The following is a 26882-nucleotide window of genomic DNA, read 5'->3' on the forward strand; positions in this document are numbered from 1 at the left end:
CTTTCCCCTCTTCCCTTCCCCCCTTCCTCCCCCCGTTCTTGTCTTCTCTCCTTTTCCTTTCTTTCCTTGTTCCGGTTCCTTCTTTCCCCCCCTTCTTCTCTTTCACGTTTTCTCTCTTTCTCTTCTTCTCCTCCCCTTTTTCTCTTTTTCCCTCTCTTTTCCTCCTTCTCCTCTTTTCTCTCTCTCCTTCTTTCCCTCCTTCCCCTTTCTCCCCCTTCTTCCTCCCCCTCTCTCCCCCCCCGGTCTTCCCTCTTTTCCCTCCCTTCTTCCTACGTTCTCCTTCTCTCTTCCGTCCTCTTCCCCCCCTTCTTCTTCCTTCTTGCTTCCTTTTCTTCCCCTTCCTTCTTCTCCTCTTTCCTCCCCTTCTCTCTTTGCCTTTCCTTTCCCCTCTGTTCCCCCCCTTTTCCTCTCTCCTTGCTTTCCTCCTCGTTTCCCCTTTCCCTTTCCTTCCCTTCGCTTTTCTCCCCCTTGTCCTCCTTTGTTCCTTTTGTTCTCCCCCCTGTCCCCTTCCTTTCTTCCTTCCTCTGTCCCCTTTCGCCGTTTCTCTTTTTCCCCCTGTTTTTTCTCTCCCCTTCCTTTCTTTCTTCCTTTCTTTCCCTCCTTTTCTTTTCTTCCCCGTCCTTCATTGTCCTCCCCTTTTGTTTTCCGGTTTCCCCTTGCTGTCCGTTCCTCTCTTCTCTCCCCCCTCCTGCCCGTTTCTCTCCTTTCTTCTCTTCCTCTGTTTTCCTTTTTTTTTTCGCCTCCTGTCCTCTCTCCCCTCCTCCTCCCTCCCCCCCCTCCCTTTTCTTCCTCGTCCTCTTCTCTTCTTTTCTCCTTCTCTCTCCCGTTTTTTTTCCCTCTTGCCGTTCCCTTTTTCTTTCTTCCTCTCTCTCCTTTCTTTTTTCCTCCGTTCTTTCCCCCTCCCTCTTTCCCTCCCTTGTTTCCCTCTTCCCCCTTTTCCTCTTCCGGTTTCTCCTTTCCCCTCTTCCCCCTTTCCCCTCTCTCTTTCTCTTCCCCTTTCTCTCGGTTTTTCCCTTCTTTCCTTCTCCCGTTTCTTTTCTTCTTTTCTCTCCTCCTTCCGTTCCCTTCCCCCGTCTCTTCCTCTCTCCCCTTTTCCCCCGTTCTTTGGTTCTTCCTCCCCGTTCCCCCTCCTCCTCTTCCGTCCCCCCTCCCTTCCCCCTCCGTTCTTCCCCTGTTCTCCTTTCCGGTTCTTTTCCCCCCCTGCTCTTTTTTCCCCCCCTCTCCCCTTTCCCCCCCCTTCCCTTCCTCTTTTTTTGTCTTGTTCCTTGTCCCCGGTTTTTCCTTCCTCCCGCCTTCCCTTTCCCTCCCGTCGGTTTATTCGTATGTTGTGGGCTCCTTTGTCTGTACCGTTAGGGGGGGTTGTTGTCTTATACCAGCCAAGGGATATGTAAGATTAGGTATGGTGTTGATACTGTGTAACACATGCTCCGTTGGCCGGAGCCGCGCCCGCAAAAGACGGCAGTCCCGATGGCTTAGAAAGCCGTAAAAGACGAAAAAGCTTGGCATTATTGTACCATTTCCGACTTCCGTCAAATTGAACGACGATGACTCTTATTTACGGATAGAGCAGCCTTTATGCTAATTGGAGAGCTTTGTTAAAGCCATTACTAACTACCCTTTTTAGATTGATAGACAAACTCAAGCAAGCGTGCGTGAATTATAAAAAGAAAGAGAGGAAGCTTGACCTAAATATCAACGATGTCAGTCAACGGAGCGCCGCCTGAAACGGACGAATTCTGGATCTTCGGTTATGGGTGCGTTATCCTTTCGGATGCTTCCCTAGCTTTGTAGCTTAACCTTACTTATAGAATTGTAGAAGCTTGATATGGAAACCCCCTCCGCACTATGGTAAGATCTTATACTGAAGCAGTTCGCTGTTCACTTCCTCTACGTCAACATACTGTCCAAGGCCGAAACTCACCGAAGCTTTCTGGTAGATCGACGGATACCCGGCTGGGTCACAGGCTATGTGAGGCGTTCTGGCAGGTATAGATTCCTTCACTTTGCTTAGCTGAAAAGTATATAGCTGACATACCTTTAGGCAAGGTAAGCTTAGTCTTCTCTAGAGATTAAGTCGAGGCAACCCGGTGTAGATGTACGGTGACGATAAGGGCCAGCGAGTTCAATACATGTGGATTATATCATCACCCTCTAACATCAACGTAATTTCCAGTCAAGATCACCGCGGCACACCTGAAGCTCCCGGCCGCGTCGTCACTCTTATCGAACGGTCATCCTGGGCACCCTCGTCGATGCGCATGACTCAGCACCCGAGAAGGTATGGGGCACCGCATACCGAATCCAAGCGGACAAGGTAGCCGAGGTAAAGGAGTACCTCGACATCCGGGAGATCAACGGATATACGATCCACTATACGCCCTTCCATCCTGCGGACGGGTCGCCATCCATCCGCACTCTATCTACATCGGCACCCCCGATAATGATCAATTCACCGGACCGCAAGACCCGCAGGTCCTTGCCGAGCACATCTACGTCAGTGAAGGTCCCAGCGGTCTGAACAGAGACTACCTGTTGGGTCTGGAGAAGGCCCTCAACGAACTAAGTCCGGAGAGTGGTGATGCTCACGTCACAGATTTGTCGGATCGCGTGCGCGAGATTGACCGCAAGCGCCGCGAGGGCCAGTTGCAGGTGGAAGGCTTCGAACACCCCGTCTCACACGAGTTTAGAAAAGTGAGCAGCGTAGATGAGCAGGAAGAGACGGAGAAGGCGTGAATGGTACTTATCTTACAGGGGAGAAGAGGTGTTGTAAACATTAGGTCCCAAGGTAGAGAATTACGTTAGGCACTTAGGTCAAGAAGTTTAAGAGAGAAAGGCATTGGAAATCATGTCGATTGATCTGAGCACTATTGCTACAGTTTGTTCCCGGCTTTGCCTTCCTCTATCCCCCTCCGAGATCGACTTCATGACGATTTCTTCTTGAGAAGGTCGAACTCTTAATCCTTAAGTAGTTCTCCCATTTCTTTTTCTTTTTTTTCTTTAGTCCTTCGTAGACTCGTAAATGATAGATGACGTGGATATTCACGTTAATCATAAGGGCCAGAGCCTGGAATAGAAGATGGCGAACGAATGTATGTACATTAGTGAGTATGTCTCACTGTAATCCTCCAGTCTCAGATATAGAGACTCGATAGTTGAGGATGACTTAATGAAATGGTGACAAATGGGGAGTACCACTTTGGTCGTGTTGTGCATAAGGAGTGTCAAGGTGTTGTGGGAACATCAGACCTCCATGCGCCAATTTCACCGATAACGAGCGTGCCTTTTGGGCCAATTTTCTAGTAGATGCCAACTCTGCATAATGTTGGTGTTGGGATTTGGATCGAAACCCCCCTGTGTCGCTCATAGGAGTTCTACTGGTACGGCGGCTGCCCCTGAGGCGGTTGCTGTTGATGTTGATGTTGAGGCTGTTGACCTGCTTGCTGTTGGTCCGGATAGCCGTAGGGCGCATAACCTATAAGATTTGGTCAGTTTAAACATGTGCTAATTTAAATTAAAACATTCTAAGGGGGCTTGTGTGTTTACCTTGAGGCGGGGTGTTCCGTAACTAGGCTGCGGGTAGCCTGCTCCGCGTCCGTAGGCCGGTTGGTACATTACCTGGTTCGGCATCCCGTACGCAACCGGCTGACCAGCGGCATAGGGCATCTGAGGTTGCTGCATGTACCCACCCCTAGGCGGGTATCCGCCACCCCGTCCGCTACCTCCCCGAGGACCAGTATCAGATGCTCTATCGACACGGATAGATCGTCCATCAAATCTAATTTGTTCGGTTAGATAAATCCCCGAAATAATGGGAGGCAGCACCTTACTCGACGTTGTTCATGCCCGCAATAGCTTTCTGTGCATCTTCCTCGTTCACATATCGGACAAATCCAAAGCCTCTGCTTCGGCCAGTGTCGCGATCTTTGACGACGAACCTATTATTAGCTCAGTTAGTCCTGAATCAAAGTATCGGTACAGTTTCCAGACTCCCATATCGAATATAGTATGAGTGCCAAATGGAGATGATAATAGGACCACATACCGCTTCCTCAACGGGACCGAATTCTTCAAACTTCTGTCTGAGCGTGGCATCCTCAGTGGCCATGCAAGCCCACTAAATATAGGGAAACATTTCGATTAGCCAAGTAAACAATAAATGGGAACTCTGTTTTACTATACCCGATGAATAGCTTCGACATTATTGCTGACTGAAGATATCGATTCAAAAAGGTAGATCTGTATTAAATAAGGTTAATAATCGACCCGTAATAATGATGTGCGGATCGGATCGGTTGAAGTAAAAGTTAAAAGTACACGAGTATGTGTAGAGGTAGTGATTGCTGGCACACATATACATGTACCTAAGATACGTGAGGCTACCATTATTTATTGTCCAAACAAAATGAGAGGAACAATCTGCGAGATAACAGCAAGGGAGGAAAGAACTACTGGGTCCACTAATTGTACGGGAAGCAGGGGCGGGATGTGGGAGAGATGCACGAACGTTCTTTTAGAATCCTAAGCAGCAATCGTACAAATCGTTGTTGCTTTTATTTTTTGACTTGCAAACTTGACCAGTAACCAGTGCCGGAAGGTCTGCAGATGCTGGGGCCTAAGTGACGTAGGTATCTGATAGACGCAAGGGTAAATAAGTGAAAAAGTATTTTGGTATTTTAGTATTTCGGTACAGTAAAGACGGCAGGGTTAATAATGTATGTACGAAATGTAAGATCCAGGTGACCGGATAGGCAAGGATTATAAAAGTTGGTAAAGTTGGTAAAGTAACTCGAAGGCGTTCTAGTGACAAATCGACCAGTATCTGTTGGCTTGAACGAGGAATGAAGGATATCTATGTACTCGAGGCCGCCTGATTTTATACAATATATTATATTTACCCCCTAGGCAAAGACTGTCAGACCGCAATACTCAACAAGCCTATACCCACCACCAGCAAAGAGAAGAAAAGAGGGAGCCAGCAGGGATAGCTTCAAAACAAGCATCAAACAGAGGAGGTGCAAGTGACCTCGAATTGCCCTAAGGAGAGGGCATGAGACTCCACGCGGTACAAATTACATGTGCCAGACAAGCTGCTAAGTCGGCTTTATCCTAAAATGGAATGCCAGTAATCAGCGGTATGCTTGCTTCGTGTGGCCTAAGTTGCTCGACATAATGCAGTTGAAGGAGGCGTGTCGGCTTCGAGAACGATCTGCGAAGCATCTACTCCGACTACCTAGGTAGGATACCTATACTCCACATCTACCTGTTCTCGTTTAAGTACGGCCGATCGTAGTTGTCAAGGTCCCACGTCCGTTAGTTTAGGTAGTGAATAGTGAATACTAGAGTTTCGTGATCCTTGTCTGGGGGCTAAAAAAAGAAAGCTATAGTCCGTTCGCCATCTCTCTCTAGCCTATGATTTTCGGGCCCTATGGGAATAGTTTTTCGTTAAAACTTGCTGGGCCTGAAATAGCTGTAACGAGCTCGAAGAATATGAGGAAAAGCGCGATATCCAATCACACAGGGGTGCCATTTTTGGACCCCTGACGTCTGTGATCGACCAATCGCCGTAGGACGTCAGTTCAAAACAGGAAGTCTTATTTGCTTGGCTAAGTAATGCGAGAGAACATAGCGCCTCTCCATAGTCTCCCGAGGGGCCTACTTATCCACAAGGCTAGACCCTGCGTTAGTGCTGAAGATTATCGTACGAAAAATACAAACTACGCTGCTTTCTAAGATGGTGGGTATATTAGTTAAGCCCATTGAAGTACCTCGAGACATTGCAACACGGCAGAGCTCCGAAAAGAGCCAGCCCAGAGACACCGATTATCCTGGTACGATTCGAGACGGACTAGGATGAAAATGTGCTGCATTTAGTTGTGGTCGAAAGTGAAACGTCGAAATACCATATCCTGGGATATACGCTCTGTTTTTGTGCATTTTATCTGACTAGAACCCACATAATTGTCCTCAATCGTTATACTCGGCCCTTGGGTGATGTTGTCGTATACTCTCAGTCTTTATGACTTGATATTATTTTTTTGGTGAGAGAGCTTGATGCCATATATAAAGTTATCCTGTGGTGAGATAGCTAAAGAATAATGCCTTTAGTATGTGCTATATACACTATATGGACACGTCTCGGTTGCTCGTAAAGGGTAAACTGTAAGCCCATGATAGATGATAGGGTAGTATGGAATGTGGGATATGACATGCGGTTAAGGCAGGTAGACGGAAAACGATAGTAACCAACGACTATAACAAATAGGAACCCGATAGCAGAGGCATTTCGGGTCAGATTCGATACAAGATGCGTTCCGCGTGCCCAAAGGCTTGTTCGTATGGGATGCGACGTTGTATGCAGCCGTGGAGGTCGCAGTCGATCATTGAGCAATTTTGATCCAAATGCCGAATCCACTTGGGAAGAAGACTTACAGGTAATAGATAGGTAGTCTACAAGATGCGTAAGGCTGTATGTAATTGTACATATCGTTTAGCGCGGCCTGTTAATGGGGCCGGCTGGCGCTCCGAATATCCATCCCTTGACTCGGGGGACCTTGGGTAGAATACAAACACAGGGTAATGAAACGCGTTGGACCTAAGCTGGAAGAAGAAGTTTATCAGCAATCACTAAACCCTAGTGTTCAGGGAGAAAGTAGACGCTTGACATGTGGTATCAATTGAAGTAAGTATGTTTAAGAGGTATGTTGGAGGTAGGTAATATCAGAGTTGCCAAGATGTGAAAGTTTGGAGTTTCCAATTCTTTAGTATACCTAACCTGTATTGAGGTCTTGGACACCTGCAGTGATGTGGTAGTGGTATTAGTGGTAGTAGTGGTACCTAAAATAAGTACATATAAGGCGTACCTGAACGTTGCGGGGTTGCACAGACCAATCAGACTAGTCGGGTTGAGATGTCCAACTCCCAATCCAGGGGCAATCAGGGGCCTTCTTGGCAAGGTTTCTCAGACGTCTTGGGATTGAAGCTTGGTCTTTAACAACAATATTACTACCCACAATGCACGACACGACGCTGACATCGCATGCGGCTCTTACACCACGCACGCATCAACCATTAATTTTCACGTAACATTTTTAGCACTTATGAAAACCTATGACGACGATGAAAATCCAGGCTAGATCAATGATGAAAACTTGCCAAGTAAGAGCAAGCGCTGATCCCGCCCGGGTTCTAATTATAGATTATAGATATCTCTCACGTAGATTGAATATATTATGTACCTACCTACTTACATAGATTTCAAAAGATTTGAAATTCGGTACCAACCAAAAAAAAAAAAAAATATTAGCAAGCATCTGGACCGCTGGGTCTCGGTTCCGACGGAGTATCAAGCTACCCACATGTATGCATCTCCATCCACACTCGCATAGCTAATACATGTCTCTACCAATCTTTTACATACTTCAATATATCCCTCAATGTATGTACATCGTTGGATTTAATTAGGTACGCACGTGTACCTACATGGGGTTAGTTGATACATGCATGAAAAGTACATACTGGTAATGCCTACACGACTTACACTAGGAGTGAAAATCCAGGAGGTAATAACCTCAAACCCCACGTGAAGAAGTAGCTCCTTCTTACTGATATGTATAATGTATAATATGCACATGCCTCGCCTTACTTATGTAAGTACCTAGACAAGGTATGCGCTTAGTAATTTATAGATAATATTACTTGCATAAACTTGAACTTGAGCTAAGTCTTAGGTTCCGTAGCCCTGGGATATTCCAACCGTCGTGCCGACAATACAACCTAATCCCCACGCATCTCGTCTCGTCTAAAGTTGCTTTAACCATGGCTTAGAATATGATCTACCACACTACGGATATATCCTAGGCTTACAATATGTAGACCTACCATTTTGACGTAATGTCTTTGCTTCGTCTCAGGAGCCTTTTGCTGTTTCAACTCACACTTTGAGATAAGCTATTCGGAGTCATTCTTCACATCATCGCTGTCGCTATAATCGGCCGCGTTGACGGAAACAACTCGTACGAAATGCCCAATAATAGATCACGTCTGAAACGGCCACGCCAACCCCACAAGGACAACTCGATTCTAGTAGGGTCGAATAGCGCGTCGCAGCCGCAGCCACGCTATGACATTGTTGAAGACTGGCTAGAACAGACGGCGAGGCCAGATCCTCACCCCTGGCCCAGTACGTCACAAGGATATCGAAAAGAAATCCTAGACAATAGCTCCCCGTATAGACCACTTGATGCGACGTCCCCATACAATAAACGCCCTAGGCGTGTAGATCCGAGATGGAGTCCTCGTCACGACTTTCCTAGTCATTATATGCACCAATTAGACTCTCCGTTGGAGACTTCGGGTCCAAAGGATGCGAGAAAGTCTACGCGAAGGCGGGCGGTCCCTAGTGATAGTTCGTTTATCAGTGGCTTTGAGAATACTACGAAGCCTCCTAGCTATACCCCTGGCTCCGCTCAAGGGGGTCATGTGGACACTCTAACTGCCAGAGCCCCAAGAGACGCGGATTTGGTGCATCTCGATGCTTCGTCGACCACTTCTCGTGCGGATGAACGGCCGAACTTCGAGAAAAGGCCCAGGAGAAAGACCAGGGAAGACAAGTATGAAACGAAGAAAAGAAACCGAAATCCCGAAGAGGGAAGCGCCGTAGACCATAGCAATCGCCGGAGTAAAAAGCGCAAGAAGGTCGAAAAGAGAAAGTCCATGGCATCTAGCAAAAACGTAATGAATAACTTCACTTCCAATGCTGTCCTCAATGACCGCATCACGGTAAGAACTCCGTCGCATGTAAGTGATATTGGTCTAAATTACGCTTAGGTCCAACCACATTTAAAGCCTGGTCTATTTGACAATGGAAGGGCATCGAAAAAACAACCAAGTAAGGATACGCTCCAAAAAATAATAATTTATTTGATAGAACCTAATAGCAAACAGTATCTGATTTAACCTTCTCTGACATGCAGTTCCTAAAGCGCCAGAATAGACACGTTCAACCAAAAGTATCATCTAAGTCCCGCCTGAGGAGAAACGTCGAGAAGACCGAGAAATGGAAGAAGTATCGACCTTTTTCCTATCACACAAAGCCGATAGAGGTACTCCTGGATTAAGACCTCATAAGCCGGATACCAGTAGAAAATACCGGGAAGCGAGGCATCGCTTTGAACAACTCACGCCTATCCGTGGTAGAAAACCTCCTGGGTCGTCGCCTCCGAGCCATCATGGATATGCTAAGCATAACCGCACATTCCGAGCTCAGGATGAGACCGTCAATCCCGTCAGACCGGATTCCCCTGGATCAATCCTAGATGAAAACGACGCAGGCAGAGACACGACATATTTAACATGGTCCAGTAGTCGCCACTCGCCGCGTATTAATGAAAGGGACAATCATTCCAGCCCAAATGTGTCAGGTTCGATTCGAACAACTATATCAGAACCAATGAGAGTAAATCCAATAACGACAGGAGTATACGGTAATACTAGAATGTCTTCATACGACGATCATTCAACTGGGCCGAGTACAGTAAGAAAGACGATCGAGACGGAACCATATGACGTTCGCCACATTGAATCGGAGGACGCTCATCACAATACTCATCAAGGTTCTAATAGATCTCGCAAGGTTAAATATCGAGATCAAGCTATAATGACTGAAGATCCTTATAAATTCTTAGAGTCAGCAGAAGCCATCCAAATAACAGAAGACCGTCATGCGTCTAAGTCTCAAGGAGAGGCAAATTTGCACATCCCGCATATATCCAATGATGTTAACCGTGAGCAAATTGTTAGAGAAGTTCGTCTAGCTCCTATCGAGGGGGGTAGTTCAAGGCAACCTGTTGAGATTCCGCGTAGCTTAGATAGCAAGCCTGACATTATCCACCAAATCCCCGAGACGGCGGCTATCCGTATAGACCAAAACCTAGAGAGACGGAAACAGCAGGCAAGCGATGAAGCATCTGTAGCTTCCAGGGATGCAATGCCTCCCCCGTCTATGCCGTATAGTAGAAACGCCTCCATTACTGTACCCCGCGCCGACGTAGAATTTAGTACACCAAGTCAGAATGCGACTCCAGCTAATTTAGAATTTTCACACATCACTCATGTAATAGATCACGACAAAGATATACAAGACTCCCAGGAATCCCTCGAGAGTTGTAGCCAGGCTTTGCTGTATGAGTCGGTCGCCAATAATGGACATACCCTGTTAACTTCTAATAGCGTTCCCTGGATACCTCAAAGGGGGCCGTCAGCCCCCATATTAGGAGAGGTCACCTTGTTACAATCAAACGCAACTCCGCCTACTTATGCCAATGAAGATGAAGGGAGGTTAAGTAGAGGCTCGTACCAGGGAGACTTTGCGGTATCACAAGAACTTGAGACTATGGCCGAATTTATCGCCAGAATAGAGAACGAGTCACAGTGGCAACTCCCTCCCCACAGTAATGATATTCTAGGATTAGAGGAGAAAGCGTTAGACCCATCTTCGCTCGATACGGGACTATCCCACGAGCAGCCCATGGTTTACAATACGGAAAAGGAGACACCTCTCAACTTACCTTCTAATTTCGATCCTGATTATTTTGATCTAAGAAGGCCGAGGACAACTGAGCTATGCGAAGAGGGTTTAGATATTGCGGCGCCGTATACCCAGCACAGGATTGGTACTCCTAGGATGTTGCCTGGTATCACACAACCGTTGGAAGAATTTGAGGATGAGAGTTTTGAAATGTCAAGCTTCTGGCGTCCAAATCAGTTCTCTCGATTCTGATAAATACTATACGCCAATATATTAGTACCATATCGCAATGTGTACTCACATCTTTTTTCAAGGTTTAATATTCATAGGTGGTCTATTCAGGCTCTTGATCTTTCCATTTTTCTCGTAGTCCATCAACATCCATGCCACATTTTCGCGCCTTTTCAACTATTTCTACCGCCCTACCGAAAACAGGGGCATCAATCATTTTACCATCCAGGGTCCAAGCCCCTCTTTTCTCAGCCGCGGCTTTCTTGTTCGCTACGGTGATCCTGACAGCCCACTCAACCTCCTTCTTGGAGGGAGAGAAGAGTCGCTGCACCGTCTCGACCTGCGAAGGATGAATGCACTGCTTGCCATTGAATCCCATGGCCTTTCCGCCCCGGCATTCTTCCTCTAGCCGCGTTAGCCCCTCCTTCCCTTGATATGATGTGCATACCAAATCTATTACACTAGGGATGTTCTCAACGCGGGCGGCTGTCACCATGGCAGACCGCGCATATAAGAACTCGGTCAAATCCGGCGTCCGCGTGAGCGACAAGTCGAGGGCAAAGTCCTCAGCCGCAAACATTAGGCCGTTGAGGCGCGGGCCTCTAATAATCGACGAGATGTTCATTATAGCGCGTGCCGACTCGATCATGGCTATAACCCTTATGGGCTTATTGCGTATCTCTTTGTAGCTTTTGTTCTCGAAGTTCTTCAACACGTGGGAGACAGCCCTCAAGTCCCCGATGGTGTTGACTTTGGGCACGACGACGGTGTCAACGAGAGGGATCGACGCGGCAAGCTTGAGGTCTTTCTCTAGAAAGGAAGATCCGGCGCGGTTGACGCGGATGGCGATCTCGGAGACGGAGGGCGGTAGCGCAGATAATCGAGATAAGTGCTGGTTGAGGGCATCGCGAGCTTCGGTCTTTGCGTCGGGCGTCACCGAGTCCTCGAGGTCGTAGATGATGGTGTCGCAGGTGAGACCGAGGGATTTGGTTAGCATTCGTGTTGAGGACGCTGGGACTGTGCTATCGGTTAGAGACGGGAGAAGACTTGGATATCAGGTAGGGGTATATATTTCTTACCGTAGAGCAAAGCCCGGCGAAGAGCGGAGGTCGAACTGGAGACCATGGTTCGTAGACTTGGAAGCTCCCTTGGCCTACCTAGGAAATTGTTGTAGTAACTAGGTGCGACGTCATGGTCTTATTAGCAGAACTATTTCAGTTCCTACAAACTTTTTTTTTTTGGCGGGGACCCAGGGTAGTGCACGGGCCATATAGGTGTAAATAATAGGGGCACGTCTTATATCAAACAACTTGAGGTTTCTATTGTGCGACAATAAAATATATAGTTGATTAAGAAACTATCATTTCTAATAGATGAACTCAGGCGAATTGGTATTGATCTATTTTATGGAATACCTAGTATTGATTTAGTGTGTCATTTGTGTTCATTCTTTGACAGGTCTCCTATATTGGATTGACTAGGAGAATTAAACGACAGCAACAAATATAGGGATAAAAATGACTACCTATATCCTGTCAAAGAGCTCTATTTTAAAGTCAATATTTCACGTGCCTAGAGACCTTTATCATGGCTTTCTGGGCCTCGTATGCCCCTGAACTCCTACTGTCACCTTCCTCTTCTGTCCCATCAAGCTCATTGTGGACGGTATTGAGCGGCCGCTTCAAGCTATTCGAAACTTTACTACTGTGAGGAACCCCCCAAAAGTGGCTTCTAGACCCCTATGGCATGCTAACGGCTTCGATGCTCCATTGGCCCTTAAAATTAACGGTGTAGTGAAGTGAGTAAAGATACTCCTAGCAGGCACAAGGCATATTCTGATGCAGAACCTAGGAACCTAGCAATGGAATCTCATGATATCCTGACAAAGACAAAAATATATCACTACGTGCGGTGTAAGGCATCTCTCGACTTTAAACGCGATGCTCCCTCGTCGAGAGCATGGATTTGGCCATCTGCCGCTTCAACGGAGACTCGAGTAGGGCCGCTACATGTATAGAGTTAGGCACTATTCCAAAACCAGAACATATGTGTCTAGAAACAGACGCGTCACTTCCGCCTATATTCGGACCAACGGCAGCAGATTTCTTGAAGGCGTTCTAATGGGTTCTCCCTTAGACGATTTCGATCAGAAACTAAATGCCAAGACCCCTTACTTGACAGGATGCGTCACAACACCTTCATCGAAAGTGCCATTTTCGAGACCAAATCTAAAGGGAAACAAGGTAACACCACGATTCTACCATAAATACTAGAGCTGATATCTACCGGTGGCGATAATATATCCCCGCTTACGAGTAACGTCGATACTCATCCGCGCTTGGTTACCTATGACAAGTCGGATGCAAGACACGGTGCTACTCAAGCCACTATCTCATTACCCATGGACCGAGTGTATGAACAAAAATACAAATGGAAGAGTTTATGGGAGGCTCGATACGCAATTCGAACAAGATTCGCTCGGCTCATGATAAAATTTGTAGAAAACCTAATCAAAGTAATGGCAAGGTAGTGGTCCTGAAAAGTCTTGCGGAACCGGCCGATTCAGTCCCTGCCCCGGGGTGGCTGCCTGTGATAAAGTTTCAGGTACTAGGGCTTTCTCGTTCGGTGCTCTATAGGGGTCCTGCCGGGACATACAAGATGGATACAAGATATTCTTCCTTGAGACTAGGCCGAAAAATACACTATACACCTAGTGAAAGGCTCACTATGGCCTTTCTCTCGGAGTGATCGCCAAGGTCACAATATATAACCGTCACAGCTTGCTTATCATCGTAATAGTAGTAGTAATAGAGAGCCGGCAGATAAATGTCCCATGGCGAGGCTCTATTCGCTCCTCTATGGTCTGCGTGCACCGGCATACCCCTTTATCCGAGCAGAGGCATTCCTTGCTAGCTTAGCTTTTCAAAAAGTAGTAGGTATCAAAGTTAACCTACACAGGTAGATAGAGAGAATACGATGAAAATGATATTAATTACAAGGTAACGATCCAACCTTACTCAAGGATCTAACGATGAAATCCGCCGGTAATGACGAGCTTAACTCATGAATGTTCGTTTATGCTTGGTTTCTAGTACCAATCCAAACTTAAAGCATGAAACTGTTCGTACTGCTTTTACTAGTTACTCAAGGACCTCCCGAAGAATAGGAGATACTACAAGAGCTAGAATAAGCAAGACTACCATGAGATACCCTAGACTAGAAAAGAAATATATGGCTACTAAAGATGTTCAAACTTGAATATTATAGTCTAGGCTTATTACAACGAGATATATAGATATGCGTTAACTATTTTAAAAGAAATCCAGCTACACCTCACAATTTAATCATCCGCTATTTTCATCACGACCTAAGAAATAATAAAAGCATTAGGTTTAGTTCTGGGCCCGTCTGAAAATGAAAACAACTGGTAGACCCTACGACAATAGACCCTTGTCGTCCATATTTAGAACAGACTTGAATCTAGCTCTTCTACTCCCCTTTCCCACGGCCATGGGAAAGAAAGAACAGTTCGAGTTGGATAACTACCTTAATCTATGGAGATGCTGACGCTATCAATAGCTCGTGGTAGTGTGCTATACTGCAGCTCGCAAGCACGGGTTGACAGGGCTTGGGTAGCCGAAGCCAAGGTAGGATAGCGGATGAATTCATTACTAACTCGCAAGATCTGGTTTGGTACCAGTGACGTGATGGCTCGAAGCTTGGAGGGGGGGTTCGAGGCATGTGTAAGCAACCTATTGCGGCGCTCGGTGCTACTCGCTAGGCCTCAAGTCGGCGTTTTTTCTATGTAAGCATTCGCCGGGGTGCTCCAGTAGACGTCCGTAGTGAGCTGGAACCGTCCAATGCCACACAAGTCCTAAGACGCTCCGAAAGGAGGAATCCATCTGAGCTCCGTCCCCAGCCGGATGGAATGCGACGCGATCTAGATTCTTAGTCGGCCATTCACTCTACCATCGAGAGACAGGTGGGCATACCCGGATCACCGAACCTGATGTCAAGCTTACGACGATTTCACTCTAGACTGTCGAAAGCCACGAGGGAGATCAAACGGCGATTGGATACCGGTGCTCGATCTGATCTATATCGTTCGATGGGCGGCCGCTTGCCTACTTGTTGGCGGTCTCCGTGCTATTTACGTACGGTGCTATACAGCGATCCTAGTCTCACCATGTCGTACTGCATTCGCAGACGGATTGCGGCTCCCCGCATGTCAGCAATATACTACCTATCCTAAGAGTTGCGTCACTTGACAAGTGGTATTTCGTTTGAAATTGCGAATGGGCTTTTACAAGCTTTGGTGAAAAGCTTCAAAAATCGGTTCTCCAAAAAAAGGGTTGGACCCTGGAAATAGACGATGTCACGCTGGATCTATTTCTGGCATATCGTATTTTCCCGAAGTAGAGTTCTCGGGACGAGCTACCATCTCCCAACCCCAATGCGGCGACGAAGTCTTATACCAACCATTGATCTAATGGCGTGACCCTCGACCATTAGGCCCAAGTAACCTTGAATATTCCCTATCAGACCAGCCTCGAACGGCCAGTCTCCCGATTCTGCTTCCGGAGTACAGTAAAGTTTTCCTTCAATCCCCGGCTCGAGGACTTGTCCAGATGTTTCCAGATTCTCGGTCCTGTCAATCTTGCTAGTCCCCTGCATGATGCTAAACATATCGTGACACTTCGACGATGTTCCCCTACATAGCGACGACTATCTCGAATCCACCTGCTATGCTACTGCATAACACAGTAGCTTGGGTCGGAGCCGTTGGTTATATTGCTTGATGGATAACTTCACATAAGCGAAAGAGTCTAAACACTCAACCAGGACGAGTTCTAGAAGTTGTCATTTCCAAAAATAGAGAATCTCGAGCCATCGATGAGCGTCATCGTCTCAGGTCCCGGCTCATTTGAACATTCGAATGCTTTTTTGAAAGCCCAAGTCTAGCGCATATTCCGCGATGATATCTCCTTTCTGGCGACATCAGCCTACGCCCGAGCCGAAAGAGATATGACCACAATTCGCCCTTTTCCCATGATTTACGGCTCTCAGCGAGATAAGCGGATGAGCGGCAAAGGCAGATTTAAAAAGCGTCATGAAAATGTCTTCCCATACGTGGTTCGTGGGTGGTTCGTTAGGTAGAAGGACTCGACCCGGTTAAAATCCCCTTCACCCCGGGTATATTGTGTTATCTAAGGCCCAGCCGCGCCGTAGCTCCAATATATCGATATTAACAATAAATGAACTTAACCTTGTTTCCAGGGAATGACTAGACTCTTCTTATCTTTCGCGGAGGAGGGGGGTTATGACGAATTGCCTGGGAGGCCTTTGTATAAATGTGGGTGACGACGGCGACGATCAGGGCATGTTTTGAGAATATCAAACAAACGACAGCAACATCGCAACGACATTAAATATTTAATCATCTAGATATACATACATCACAGCATATCAGCTGAGATTAATACCTTAATCTTCGCTAAGAAAAGCAGTTCGCCATGTACCGTGTTGGCATTACTGCCCTAGCCCTCGCGGCTTTGGCCTCCGCAGCCCCAATCTCCGAGCCGTCGAAGACCACGGAGCAGAGGGATTTCGTCGTCCCCGACCCGAACGGCTGGCTCCCAGGACCTGGCAGCCCGCCGCCGCCGACCTTTACTCTCCTACCTCCCATTACCGGAGGCCTAGAGCCGTCGACTAAGAAACGCCAGGACACCGTCATAATCCTCCCACCTATCACCGGCGGTCTTGACCCTTCCGACAAGAAGAAGCGACAGGACACGATCGGAATCGGCGACGGCAGCTCTGACCCTGTTAAGGCACACATCAAGGCTCTAGAGCTCGAGTATGAGGCTTTAATCCACAACTTCGGCACAAACCCACCCAAGCCTGTTGCCAAGCGCATTGCCTCTATCAAGGACGAGCTCCTGACCAAGTACGGCATTAAGATCATCCAGTCTCCCGACGGCACCACGACTACCTTCGTACCCGGCAAGCGAAGCGTCGTCGACAACGACTACGTTCCCGGCGGCCCTTTCTTCCCTCTACCGGGCTTCCCCGGTGGTCCGGTCACCCCCGACCCCGTAGTCCCGGGCGGCCCCATCGAGGTCAGCGACTAGACGGAGGCGCAGCAGTCGACCGCTAGCAACGCCGGAGAGTGGGGGACTCCTTACTATATTAGGTACTGAATAAGGGGCGGGGTGTTGGTGGAGGAGGAGTTTTTCCTTGTACGAAAGAGAACGTCGAACGCGAAAAAGAAAGACCGAGCGAAGGGATCTAGGGGCGCTGGCGATATCCGGGTTGCTAATTTTCCTTCTGACGCTCTCAGATCCACTTAGATCGTTACCAATAGTTTAGTAGTTTTATTATTATTATTTTTATCTTATTCTATTATAGATCTGTTGATACTTCAACACCCCCCCGCCCTTATTTACATACGCTGCTCTTCTTGTTGGTGCTGGGTTCTAGAACCACTTGTGACCGCGAATCTCAGAGTGCTTGCGTAATAAGCTAGGTAGTTATGAAATGCCGGTAGCAGGATAGGCTCTGTTGATGCCCACTTCGATATAGCCCCATTATAGTAGTCTATCTTGAGTCATGGTCTCATACTAAGATCGTAGGGCTGTTAGAAGCTTCGTGTATGCAATGTGGAACATACACCTCAAACCGGCTCTCTTTCGGTCGAGGTTCGGTGAGCTTTCAGCAAAGCTAATACACGCCCTTACTGGTGTTCGTAGTATTCCGCTGTTAGCTGACTTTGTAAGACCAGCCCAGTTAAAGCCCGCCACAAATCGTGACTCTAGGCATAGTTCCGCGCCTCGGCGGGTCTGCTACCGTATTAGTGGGAACCGAGCGATCCGTTATTCGGATAAGGGGACGGCAGCATTCCCGCCGGTTTTACGACGGCGCGAGTCAGTTAATCTTACTGGGTTGTAGTAGTGCGGAAAGTGAGGCCACGGTTGATACATCGATGGTTAGATTTCTTCCAGATGTTCTGCCCAACCCTAAGCTAATTACGAGCGGAAGCGCCAGAAACAACTAGATCATGGTTCTGACAAATAACCAAGTAACGTCTCCAGTAAATATGTATAGTATTAAGAGGTTATTAAACATCCACGTACGAGGTACGGCGCTAGAATGGACTAACAACAAGATAACTGCCGTACAGCATAGGTCACTGGGACTCGAGCCTAACACAGGCTGGCCTAACACTTGATAACTCGCCCAGTTCATTCATTCATTCATATGCTGTACCCCTTCACTAGTGACATTAGAGTGATGCTAGCTAGCTACAGCTGTAGCGTAATAACTACGGTGAGCTCAACTGTGAATTACCAGAACCCACAGTATCCGAGACCGTTCCGAACACGAAACTCACCGCTCACAGTAATAGTATGTATCGAAGCCAACTAACAAGAAGGCCCACGGGGTAAACTTTAAGGCTTTTGAGTTGTCACTTGACAACTCTAATAGCAAACTCTCATTTTGTGTCAGCGCCTCCTGTTTGCCTGTCTCCAATAAATCGCTGACCGGAACGTATTAATAATTGGAACCAGTACACATGGCATCTTGACGGACAAGATATAGTTAGTAAGCTAGGGGGAAGTCCCGCGGAGATGATGTGTGAGAATGACGGGATGAAAACGGTCACCGAGAATTCCGCTTGAGGCTCGTGAGAGCTAAGTGTCTTAGCTTCAGGCCAAATCTAGATGCGATTAAGAAGTGCCCGATAGTAGACACTATTTTACCAACCCACATAGCAAATGAGCTGTTAGTCGAAGTGTGGCTACATATACCGGCACCCCCGAGGGACCCAGTGATTATGGAGCCGAGCCTGACTTGTTTGCGAACCGGTTCGCGCAGGAACCAAAATAGACTCCGCGATTTGTGTTGCCTGAAGCGGCACATCGATATCGAGCATGCTGCAAAGATGGGACTCTAAACCATATTGTTGTCACGATCGTCAATCCTACTGTCGATAGCGTAAGGCAACTCACGCCCTCCTATCCACATGTCTTTCACGTGATGAACAAGACTGCTCTCCTGCTTCATGATACCGGGTTCTCCATCTTTCCGGTTCCAGACATGGATGAACCCTGAGTGGGCCACGTTGATTGTAGGGTCTTAGCCGAAGGGCGAAGGGCGAAGAGCAAGACAAGAATAAGCAAATATAGTATGTCACGTTGTTGTGTCTCCCGTCATCAAAGACATATATTGGTCTCACATATTGAGGGAATACCGCGTAAGTATGGAAAGTTAAACGGGCGAACAGACGCAGGGCTATGTCCGGATGTCACGATGATAGGGGCGGATGGCTAGGCGGATGGCAACTGATGACCCTTAAGGGACATAGGATTATTACATACGTGGCTCTACAGCAGCCTCGGGCGATTGATAGCTGGGACCAATGAGTTTCAATACATGAAGTTTACCGGATAAGACTACTGTAAGACACTCAGCCTCAGCGCGTACTACACACCATGATAGGTTTCGGGATGCCCCAACGAAGGACACGCGTATGTAACCACCAGGCTGAGATGGTAGTATATGGTAATCTATGAACGGCAAAGCTGTCTTACCCATCCCACTGATCCCTTAGTCCAGATGGTTGGCAGAGAAAGTCCAGAGCTTCGACCCGACACACAGTTGTGCATCTCGGTCTCACCCATAAGAATTCCACTTCGGCGCGTGACCAACGCCTTCAGGGGGAGAGAGAAGGATTGTTACTTTCTCGAATTCAACGCTGCCTGACACGAAAACAGAATGGCGATCTAGGCCCATGTGTCAAATAGCTCGTGAAATGAGATACGGATTGGATGAAATATGCCGAAACAATGTCCAGCCCACACGGAGCCGCAATGGCCTTCGTGTTCCCAAAAACAAAAGCGACCATTGGCGTGGAGAGTTCCCCGGCCTGGTTATAAGACTTGTACTATACGTTGCCACGCTAATAATATCAAGACACGATGATCTTGACCGTGTCGCCGGCTCCGCTACCCAACTCCACCGCCTCCGCATCGGCATGGGGAGCGGAAACATAACCCAGCACCCAGCCTAGCGTCCGCTGCGCTGTAAGATGGGGGAAAGACAACCCTTTCCCGCCGTGTCGTTCGCTTATTCATTGCCGTAGCCTGTAAGGCACGACGACACCATCGCCTAGACGCATGAATAATGCTGAGACAAATATTACAACCATAGGCGGATGCCGTGGAACACCCTAACATTCCCTGCTTACTACAAGTTCTACATGGGAACTTATCGAAAGGTCCAATAAGACTTGATAGAATTGCCTCTCATGATTTCGCTTAGGTTAGAGGGGACGCATGCACAACAATCCGGACGGCATTAAGAAAGTTCTATTGAAGCGTCATGTAAATAACCTAGTCACCGCACCTTGGGTTAAAGAGACACGCAATCATTATTAGGCCCCTTGCTGTTGACTGAGCCGCTTAACTACTTGTCTAGGAACGTATTTGACCAGATCAGGACTTGTCAGTGGGGAATGATAGCCTACTTTGGGACGTGTGGAGGTCGAGTGTTCTCCCAAGACAAAGACACAATAGCATCACAAGAGATTTCAGGCGCCTGATGAGGGTCGATTTCGAAGATAGTCCCCGTTCCGATAAATCGTGCTTCCAAAGGATTTGTTCCCTAACCCTAGCCATGTTTTCCCTACATACATACATACATACATAGGTAGCAAGATGAGGCCCAAAAACGCATGGACAGCCCTAATGACAGTCCTTATTTTAGCGTACCGTAGTTCCCCCCAGCGTAGGAGACATCGAGATGACACGCAGTTGAACAGGATCAGGTGCCACGACTCGAAGACTACGTAGACTGTGGATTTTTTTTTTCCCCTTGTACCGTACTGTTCTTTGTGGAGATGAACAGTCCAATGGGTATCACGACCGGGAGATCATAGATCGAGCGATTTGATTTGCACCGCCCCAATATCATGAGTAGAATATTCCCCCTTTATCGAACGGGACCACGTCACTACGTGCGCATGTCCCCTCCTCCCCCACACATGTGGGCGTATGTATGTACACTAGAACTACCTAACTTCTCTTGCTGCTCGTTCCAGCCTCGGGTCAAAGCCAGCTACATATGTAAAACCTTACGGGTACCCAGATATTGACAGCGGGTTGCGGTGTGGAGGCTGCGAGCCACCTTTTTGGGTTGGCGATGCCCTCATCGAACATCGAACCGCGAGACTACCGACCTGGGTAGAGATCAGGACCGGCAACGTCGCTCCGATTTGCTTTTGCGCATTATTTTTCGGGTCCTGGTTCTTGTTCTCGCCGGCTCCATTACCTTCTACATACATACGTACGATGTCTACCTGAGCCTACTTACCTAGTCAGGCACGCGTTACGGAGCACATTCACACGTAGCGGTCGAGACGACGTCCCAATATGGGTACATAATAGAAAGTTGACCAATGATATGTTGCGTCTGGCCTATGTCCTGGCAAATAAACATGACAAGTACTATGCAGAGCGCCTTTGGTGCCTGCGCCATGCGAACCTAAGGACCTCTGCGAATGTATGTTCTGTATGTACGTTCTATATGTACTCCATAATATCGAGTCTTTCGTTAGTATTAGCAATAGCAATAGCATCAGCATCAGCATTGGCATATGTGAGCATGTGTATGTAGTATTGTCTGTACGAAATGATTGTGCCTCTCCACTCGGAAGCAGGCGGCACAGTGACAGTGATCGTAAGCAGGCTTTTGAACCTTTCGATCCAATCTCCGCCCATATCTCATCAAACCTCTTTCCAATATCACCCCTCACAGCCCTCTCGATGAGAGGACGGTAGAAATGTGTGGGTCTCAGTCGCGATGAAGCCTTGGAGGGGTTCTCGAGGAATCGAATCTGGGACGCGGAAGACGGGGGGGGGGAGACACAAGCGCAAAGCACGAAGACATGAGAGAGAGAGAGGGCAGAGAGAGGAGCAAAGACCTTTCACCGCCATGTGCCAGTGAACCCAGGCTATCGGTCCAATCACCAGGTAGAAGTAAGGGAAGCCGACCCATCACCATACCCAAACCATCGACTTGCATACGCATTTCGGACTAGGGACATGGACCCCGTTGATGCTGATTCGCTCAAGGCGAGACGGTAGGGGAGACGAAAGGGAAAATGCGAGAGAAATCAAGGAAAATGAGAAAGAAGAATAAGAGAAAAGAAAAGAAAAGGGCTGCATAGGCACTTCCACTCCCTTCCCACACACCAACACCGGGAGCGCGCTAGGCAGAGTCGAGTATAGAAGAGAAGATGCACTGCAACATAGGAAAATCATGACCTTTTACAATGTTACGGAAGAGGGCGCAATATTTCCTCTTCCCTCTACCCTCTACGTTACCTACCTAACCTACCTACCTACCTAGGTAAACAAGATTCTCATTCTCTCCACCACTTATCATCCAAGTATGTATGGAAGACAAGAGAAAGAGAAAGCGTCGCGCAGCGCGCCCGAGCTACTGCACGTCTTTTGACACTTACGCGCAACACTGCGTCCAACGGCAAATAAGGCTGGGCTCCTGTTTTTTTTTTCTCCCTGCTACTATCTTTTCTTCTTCTTCTTATTATTCTTACCCTTTCATTTAACCAACCGTGTAGTAGCCGAGATGGATTGGCTGGGTACCATAATGTAATGTAGGTACCTAGACATGTATGTTATGTATGTATGTATGTATGTAGCGTGATGATGAGACTGGACTGGACTGGACTGCCCCATATCGTGACAATTTTCCAAGTACCAAGGATCTGCGCCTGGCTCTTTTGCGCCTAAAAACGGGGAGCCGTACCATAAGTCCACAGCCCATCCCATGCTATCCCATTTCCCATCGTGCATAGTACGTAGCAGCCCAGCAGATGAGATGATAGAATGGGCTGTTAGTAAAGGGAGAGAGGGGAAAAAGAGACAGGCAGAGAGAGAGAGAGAGAGGGACCAGGTACCGATCCAAGCAACCCTCGAGTGCGGTTAGCCAGCTTACAACAACATTAGCGACAACAGTACCTAAGGTAATAAAAATACAATACAATAAAATAAAATAAAAGTTATTTATTAGGTCTGATGTTTTAGTCGCCAAGCCCAAGGCTAGTCGACAAGTCCGACGGGTTTAATCGCTTTCGTCAAATTAGCAAATTTCGTAAGGCTGGGCCCTAACCTGGTAGGTAAGTTTAGGTAGGTTCATAGCGGACGGGGCCGGTTAGAAGGCGAGACGAGACGAGGCGAGGCGGGAAGCGAAATAACAAAAGCGCCAGAGGGAAAATGAGAGGAAGGGCGGTCGGGGCGCCGTAGGAAAATGGGGAAAACGGGGGGGAATGAGAAAGAAACGGAGAAGGAGATTCGAGAGAACACCTCTTCCTCTGTTTTTTTTTTTTCTCTTGGCTCCGCAACCTTAGGGAAAACGACCGTAGAACCCAAAGAAGGCTAATGCAGGCTTGCAGGCTTGCGTTGCATCGACGGCATAAATGTGATTATGAGAGCAGAGCAATCTGCAAGTCGATGCACACTCGCAAGCCCTGCCCTGGCAAAAGTAAGGCGAGTGGCGTCGGCAGCTTTCGCCCAATCAGCGTAACGAACGTGAAGCCGTCACTCACGATGCAGATGTCAATATTCTCATGATCATCATCAATCGTGTTGTTGATGTTTTTCGGTGGTTTGCTGTCGTGCTGTCGTGCTGTTCTAAGAAAAGGGTTTCGGATGGGGCTGAGGTGAGAATGAATTTCACCAGTAATAAGTAGTAAAGTTATCTAGGAATATGATGACCCTTGGACATCAATGACATGGTTAGTCTAGGGTCCTTAATAGCGAATAGTTTAGTGAGACTTCTCATAATGCCTGAGGGACAACAATCACGAAGCACTGTCACTTGTGCGCAAGTTATAAAAAAGCTAGCCATATTTTGATGGTTATTGCGACTGCTCGCAAAAACATTGTATTGGTTTGTTGAGAACCTATAGACGTATTTTTGTCTCCAAAGGATCCCAAGAGGATCACCGTATCTGATCGGTGTCCCATAGGTAGAACGTATAATTCTGCGCCAACAGATGTTGTTAGGCGCGGTATGTGGTGGGTTATTGGCCCCCGTCTGGTCTATTCAAAATCCAGCTTCATATCCATCCGTGACTGGTCTCGATAAACTTTTTCCCAATGGCTCTCGATATTCAAGATCCATAAAGCCTTTGTGTATCCAATAACAATAAAGAAAAACGTTGGTATCATCCAAGCGAAAGTATCGACATCCCCCCTTTGAATGCAACCCGTGCAGTAACGACATATTAGAAAATAACAAGTTTGTGCAGAAATAGCCTCCTAGCTTCAAACATCTCCAGTTGTATGTTTTGCGCCGTGTAATGATGCTTTCCCGTATCAGTCCCGGATTGTAAATAAGATAATGGCTCCCTTTGGTCCTTGGTCTTATGGATTGATCCTCATCTCTCAAATCATCCCACTAACTCCACGCTGAATAAACAAAGAAAAAACATGATGTTGAGGTAAGTACAGGTTCGAAGGGCATAAAAAAATATGCTCCCAAAATGCGCCGTGTCTGAACACAACTTTTTTTAAGCTCCATTTTTGGGTATGGATTTCCGGATATATTCCCACGGCTCCAATAGAATGTGTATTATAAACGTAATATTCAAGGTGAACTGGTTTTGTCGAAGCTTAATCCTTAGGTCTTGGTGGTCCGGATCCGTGGCTAGGCTATCCATGGTATAATATTCCTAACGGCCTATGTCCAGGTATCCGGTAATACAAGCCAACATGACCTTGGGATAAAATGCATCCAAGGCAACAGGGCAGCTACACATAATCAATGCAGCTTAATAGCAGCCTTGGAAGTTGGAAAAAAGAGGAACTTGTGGATGGAAAGGAATGGAATGTATGGGTGCAGGTTGTGTGTACCTATTCACCACTTCCCAAAAATATGGGAAGGCAAACTTGGTTGGTGCACAGCTAGCCTGCACTCCTGGAACTTGAACTGCGCAAGGCTGGCAGGGCTCAATAGGGCCTGAGTATTGCGGGACAAACTCCTGTGGAAACATAACTTTTGATTCTTCTGAATCATACAACTGAGGCTCCTGGTTAGGAGGGATCTCATCCTCCGTGATAACGAAGTCGTCGTCGTCTATGTCGTCGATAGTCGAAACACTCGAGGTAAGAGATCCATCGTCGGATGAACATATGGACTCCGTATCGGAATCCGAAGCGGAGGGTGATGGTGGCGAATCGTAGCTCAAGTCTTCGACAATGGCTTCTTCGCAGTCAACGTATTCGATGGGCCCGGGTGAAGTGGGCGGTGTTGGGAGCGCTGCCTGGGGGGCAGGCGCATTAGGTGAAATCGTAAATCTGGAACAGGCGAGGATGCTGTTCCGGAGTTCTGGTAACGTAATTCTGTGGTCTGGGTTGCGGGTAAATATCCGCCCTAGTATATTGTTGAGGTCATCCGACAATGGCAAAATAGTCCGTAGGAAATCCTGACTCCTGGTGTAGGCACGATATGTGGAATCTTCAAAGGAGGCTTGCTTCCACGGATTACGACCACAGGTCAAGTTTACTAGGATAACACCAAGGCTCCAGACATCATTTGGGGCGCAGTAATAAAATGGCCTTCGGGATGATGGGTCCAGACATTCTGCGTAAGAGAAAACGAACTAGTTAGTATATCCCTAAAGCAAAAGGTTCCCGACGAGTCTTTACCTGGTGACATATAGAAAGTCGAACCACATCCGTAATCTTCGGACCGGTCTGATGAGGTCGCCAAGCCGAAGTCTGCCAACTTTACCGTGTCTCCCCGGTTCGAAACTAAGATATTCTCGGGTTTTAAGTCGCGGTGGTAGATCCCCAGGTTATGGCAATGCTCAACGGCGTCCAGGATCTGCAGGAATACGCTTTTGACCAATGCATCCTTACCCACATATTGTCTCTCTCTGTGATATTGAGGAAAAGGTCACCTTCAGGGCAATACTCCAGGATAACATATATGCAATCCGGGTCGTCAACAATTTTGTGCATGGAAACAACGTTAGGATGCGCCGAGGCCATATAGTGTAAGCGTAGTTCCCGGTGCTGAAAGGCAATTTGCCGTCGATCCAGAGGTGATCCGTCTGCGTTGAATTTGCTGAGCGTCTTCACTGCATATCGGACTCCAGTCTTGACGTCGACCGCCAGGTAGACCACGCCATAGGCACCGGTTCCAATAATTCCTATCAACTGCAGGCTTTCTCCAAGGAACTTTCCTAGTCTATCTTCCGGGGCAGCTGGAGTGTATCGAGGTTGGCAAACAGGAGGCACAGCTAGTGGTGGTTGTTGAAAAGCACACTTGGTGTTGTCGTAGGAGGGGGATGCCGGAGGCGTGGGATACCCGTACGCTGCCACATTATGCATGGTATGCGACAGATTATGGTCCTTTCCTGGTAAAACCGGGACTGGATCTTAAAAGGCAACAGAGATAAGGAAAGGAATCAAGAGAAAACGGCCTTCTCTACTGGAACAACGTCCTCAAACCAAAAGGCAAATGTCCTGGGAGAAAATCCACGGAAAGTCCTTGGGCTGTAGCTAATTTATGTTCCTGGGTCGTATGTAGATGGCGTCGAGTTAACGGGCCATGGATTAGTATAGAAGTCGCCGTGTAGGGGCCGGATGTCGACGGCCAGTAGTATAAAATAAGGGAGCGTTGATGGCGATGGATATTATGGCGACGAATCTGAGTTCGAAGGGGTAGTCGTGAGGTAGAAGGGCGAGTAGCTTTTGCAATGAACGGAGGTAGTGAACGATGTGAGGTTGAAGCAAGGTGCAGACTGGGAGGTTGATGTAGATATTGAGATAGCGGGCATCAGGGGCCTGGGTCTTTTGCGTGTTTGGAGTGGCTCAAGCAGAAAAGCCCTGGCCACCTTCTGCTTGACTCTTCAATCCACAGTGATCAATAGCCAGCTCACATCCATGTCTGACCTACTGGTGCCACTTCCCACGCATGCGCTATTCTTGAATTTGACGCGCTAGCGTAGCTGTGAAGGCGGCCTGGCGAGAGTGGAGCTCACAGGAGAAGGGGAGCAAGGGGAGGTGTCAAGAATGGGACCAGTGCTTCTAGGGCG

At 47.6% G+C, this 26882-nt stretch overlaps 4 protein-coding genes across 4 annotated transcripts; 2 read left to right on the forward strand and 2 right to left on the reverse strand.

Annotated features, from left to right (window-relative positions):
- Positions 1-2280: 2280 nt before the first annotated feature.
- On the forward strand, positions 2281-2733 carry GL218_09506 (uncharacterized protein; the record flags this gene model as incomplete). Its single annotated transcript, XM_033586336.1, has 1 exon — positions 2281-2733. The coding sequence occupies one exon, from the start codon at positions 2281-2283 to the stop codon at positions 2731-2733; it is 453 nt and encodes a 150-aa protein (XP_033437643.1).
- Positions 2734-10859: 8126 nt separating this feature from the next.
- GL218_09507 (Citrate lyase subunit beta) lies at positions 10860-11881 on the reverse strand (the record flags this gene model as incomplete). The annotated part of the gene is made up of 2 exons (XM_033586337.1): positions 10860-11773; positions 11836-11881. The coding sequence occupies 2 exons, from the start codon at positions 11879-11881 to the stop codon at positions 10860-10862; spliced, it is 960 nt and encodes a 319-aa protein (XP_033437644.1).
- A 4388-nt stretch (positions 11882-16269) lies between these two features.
- Positions 16270-16887, forward strand: GL218_09508 (uncharacterized protein; the record flags this gene model as incomplete). The annotated part of the gene is made up of 1 exon (XM_033586338.1): positions 16270-16887. One exon carries the CDS (start codon positions 16270-16272, stop codon positions 16885-16887), a length of 618 nt encoding a protein of 205 aa, XP_033437641.1.
- A 7902-nt stretch (positions 16888-24789) lies between these two features.
- Positions 24790-26175, reverse strand: GL218_09509 (Negative regulator of sexual conjugation and meiosis; the record flags this gene model as incomplete). The annotated part of the gene is made up of 4 exons (XM_033586339.1): positions 24790-24799; positions 24859-25423; positions 25489-25696; positions 25768-26175. The coding sequence occupies 4 exons, from the start codon at positions 26173-26175 to the stop codon at positions 24790-24792; spliced, it is 1191 nt and encodes a 396-aa protein (XP_033437642.1).
- Positions 26176-26882: the final 707 nt, after the last annotated feature.

This window comes from Daldinia childiae (assembly GCF_008694065.1).
Source record: "Daldinia childiae strain JS-1345 chromosome Unknown Scaffold29, whole genome shotgun sequence".
Taxonomy (NCBI): Eukaryota; Fungi; Ascomycota; class Sordariomycetes; order Xylariales; family Hypoxylaceae; genus Daldinia; species Daldinia childiae.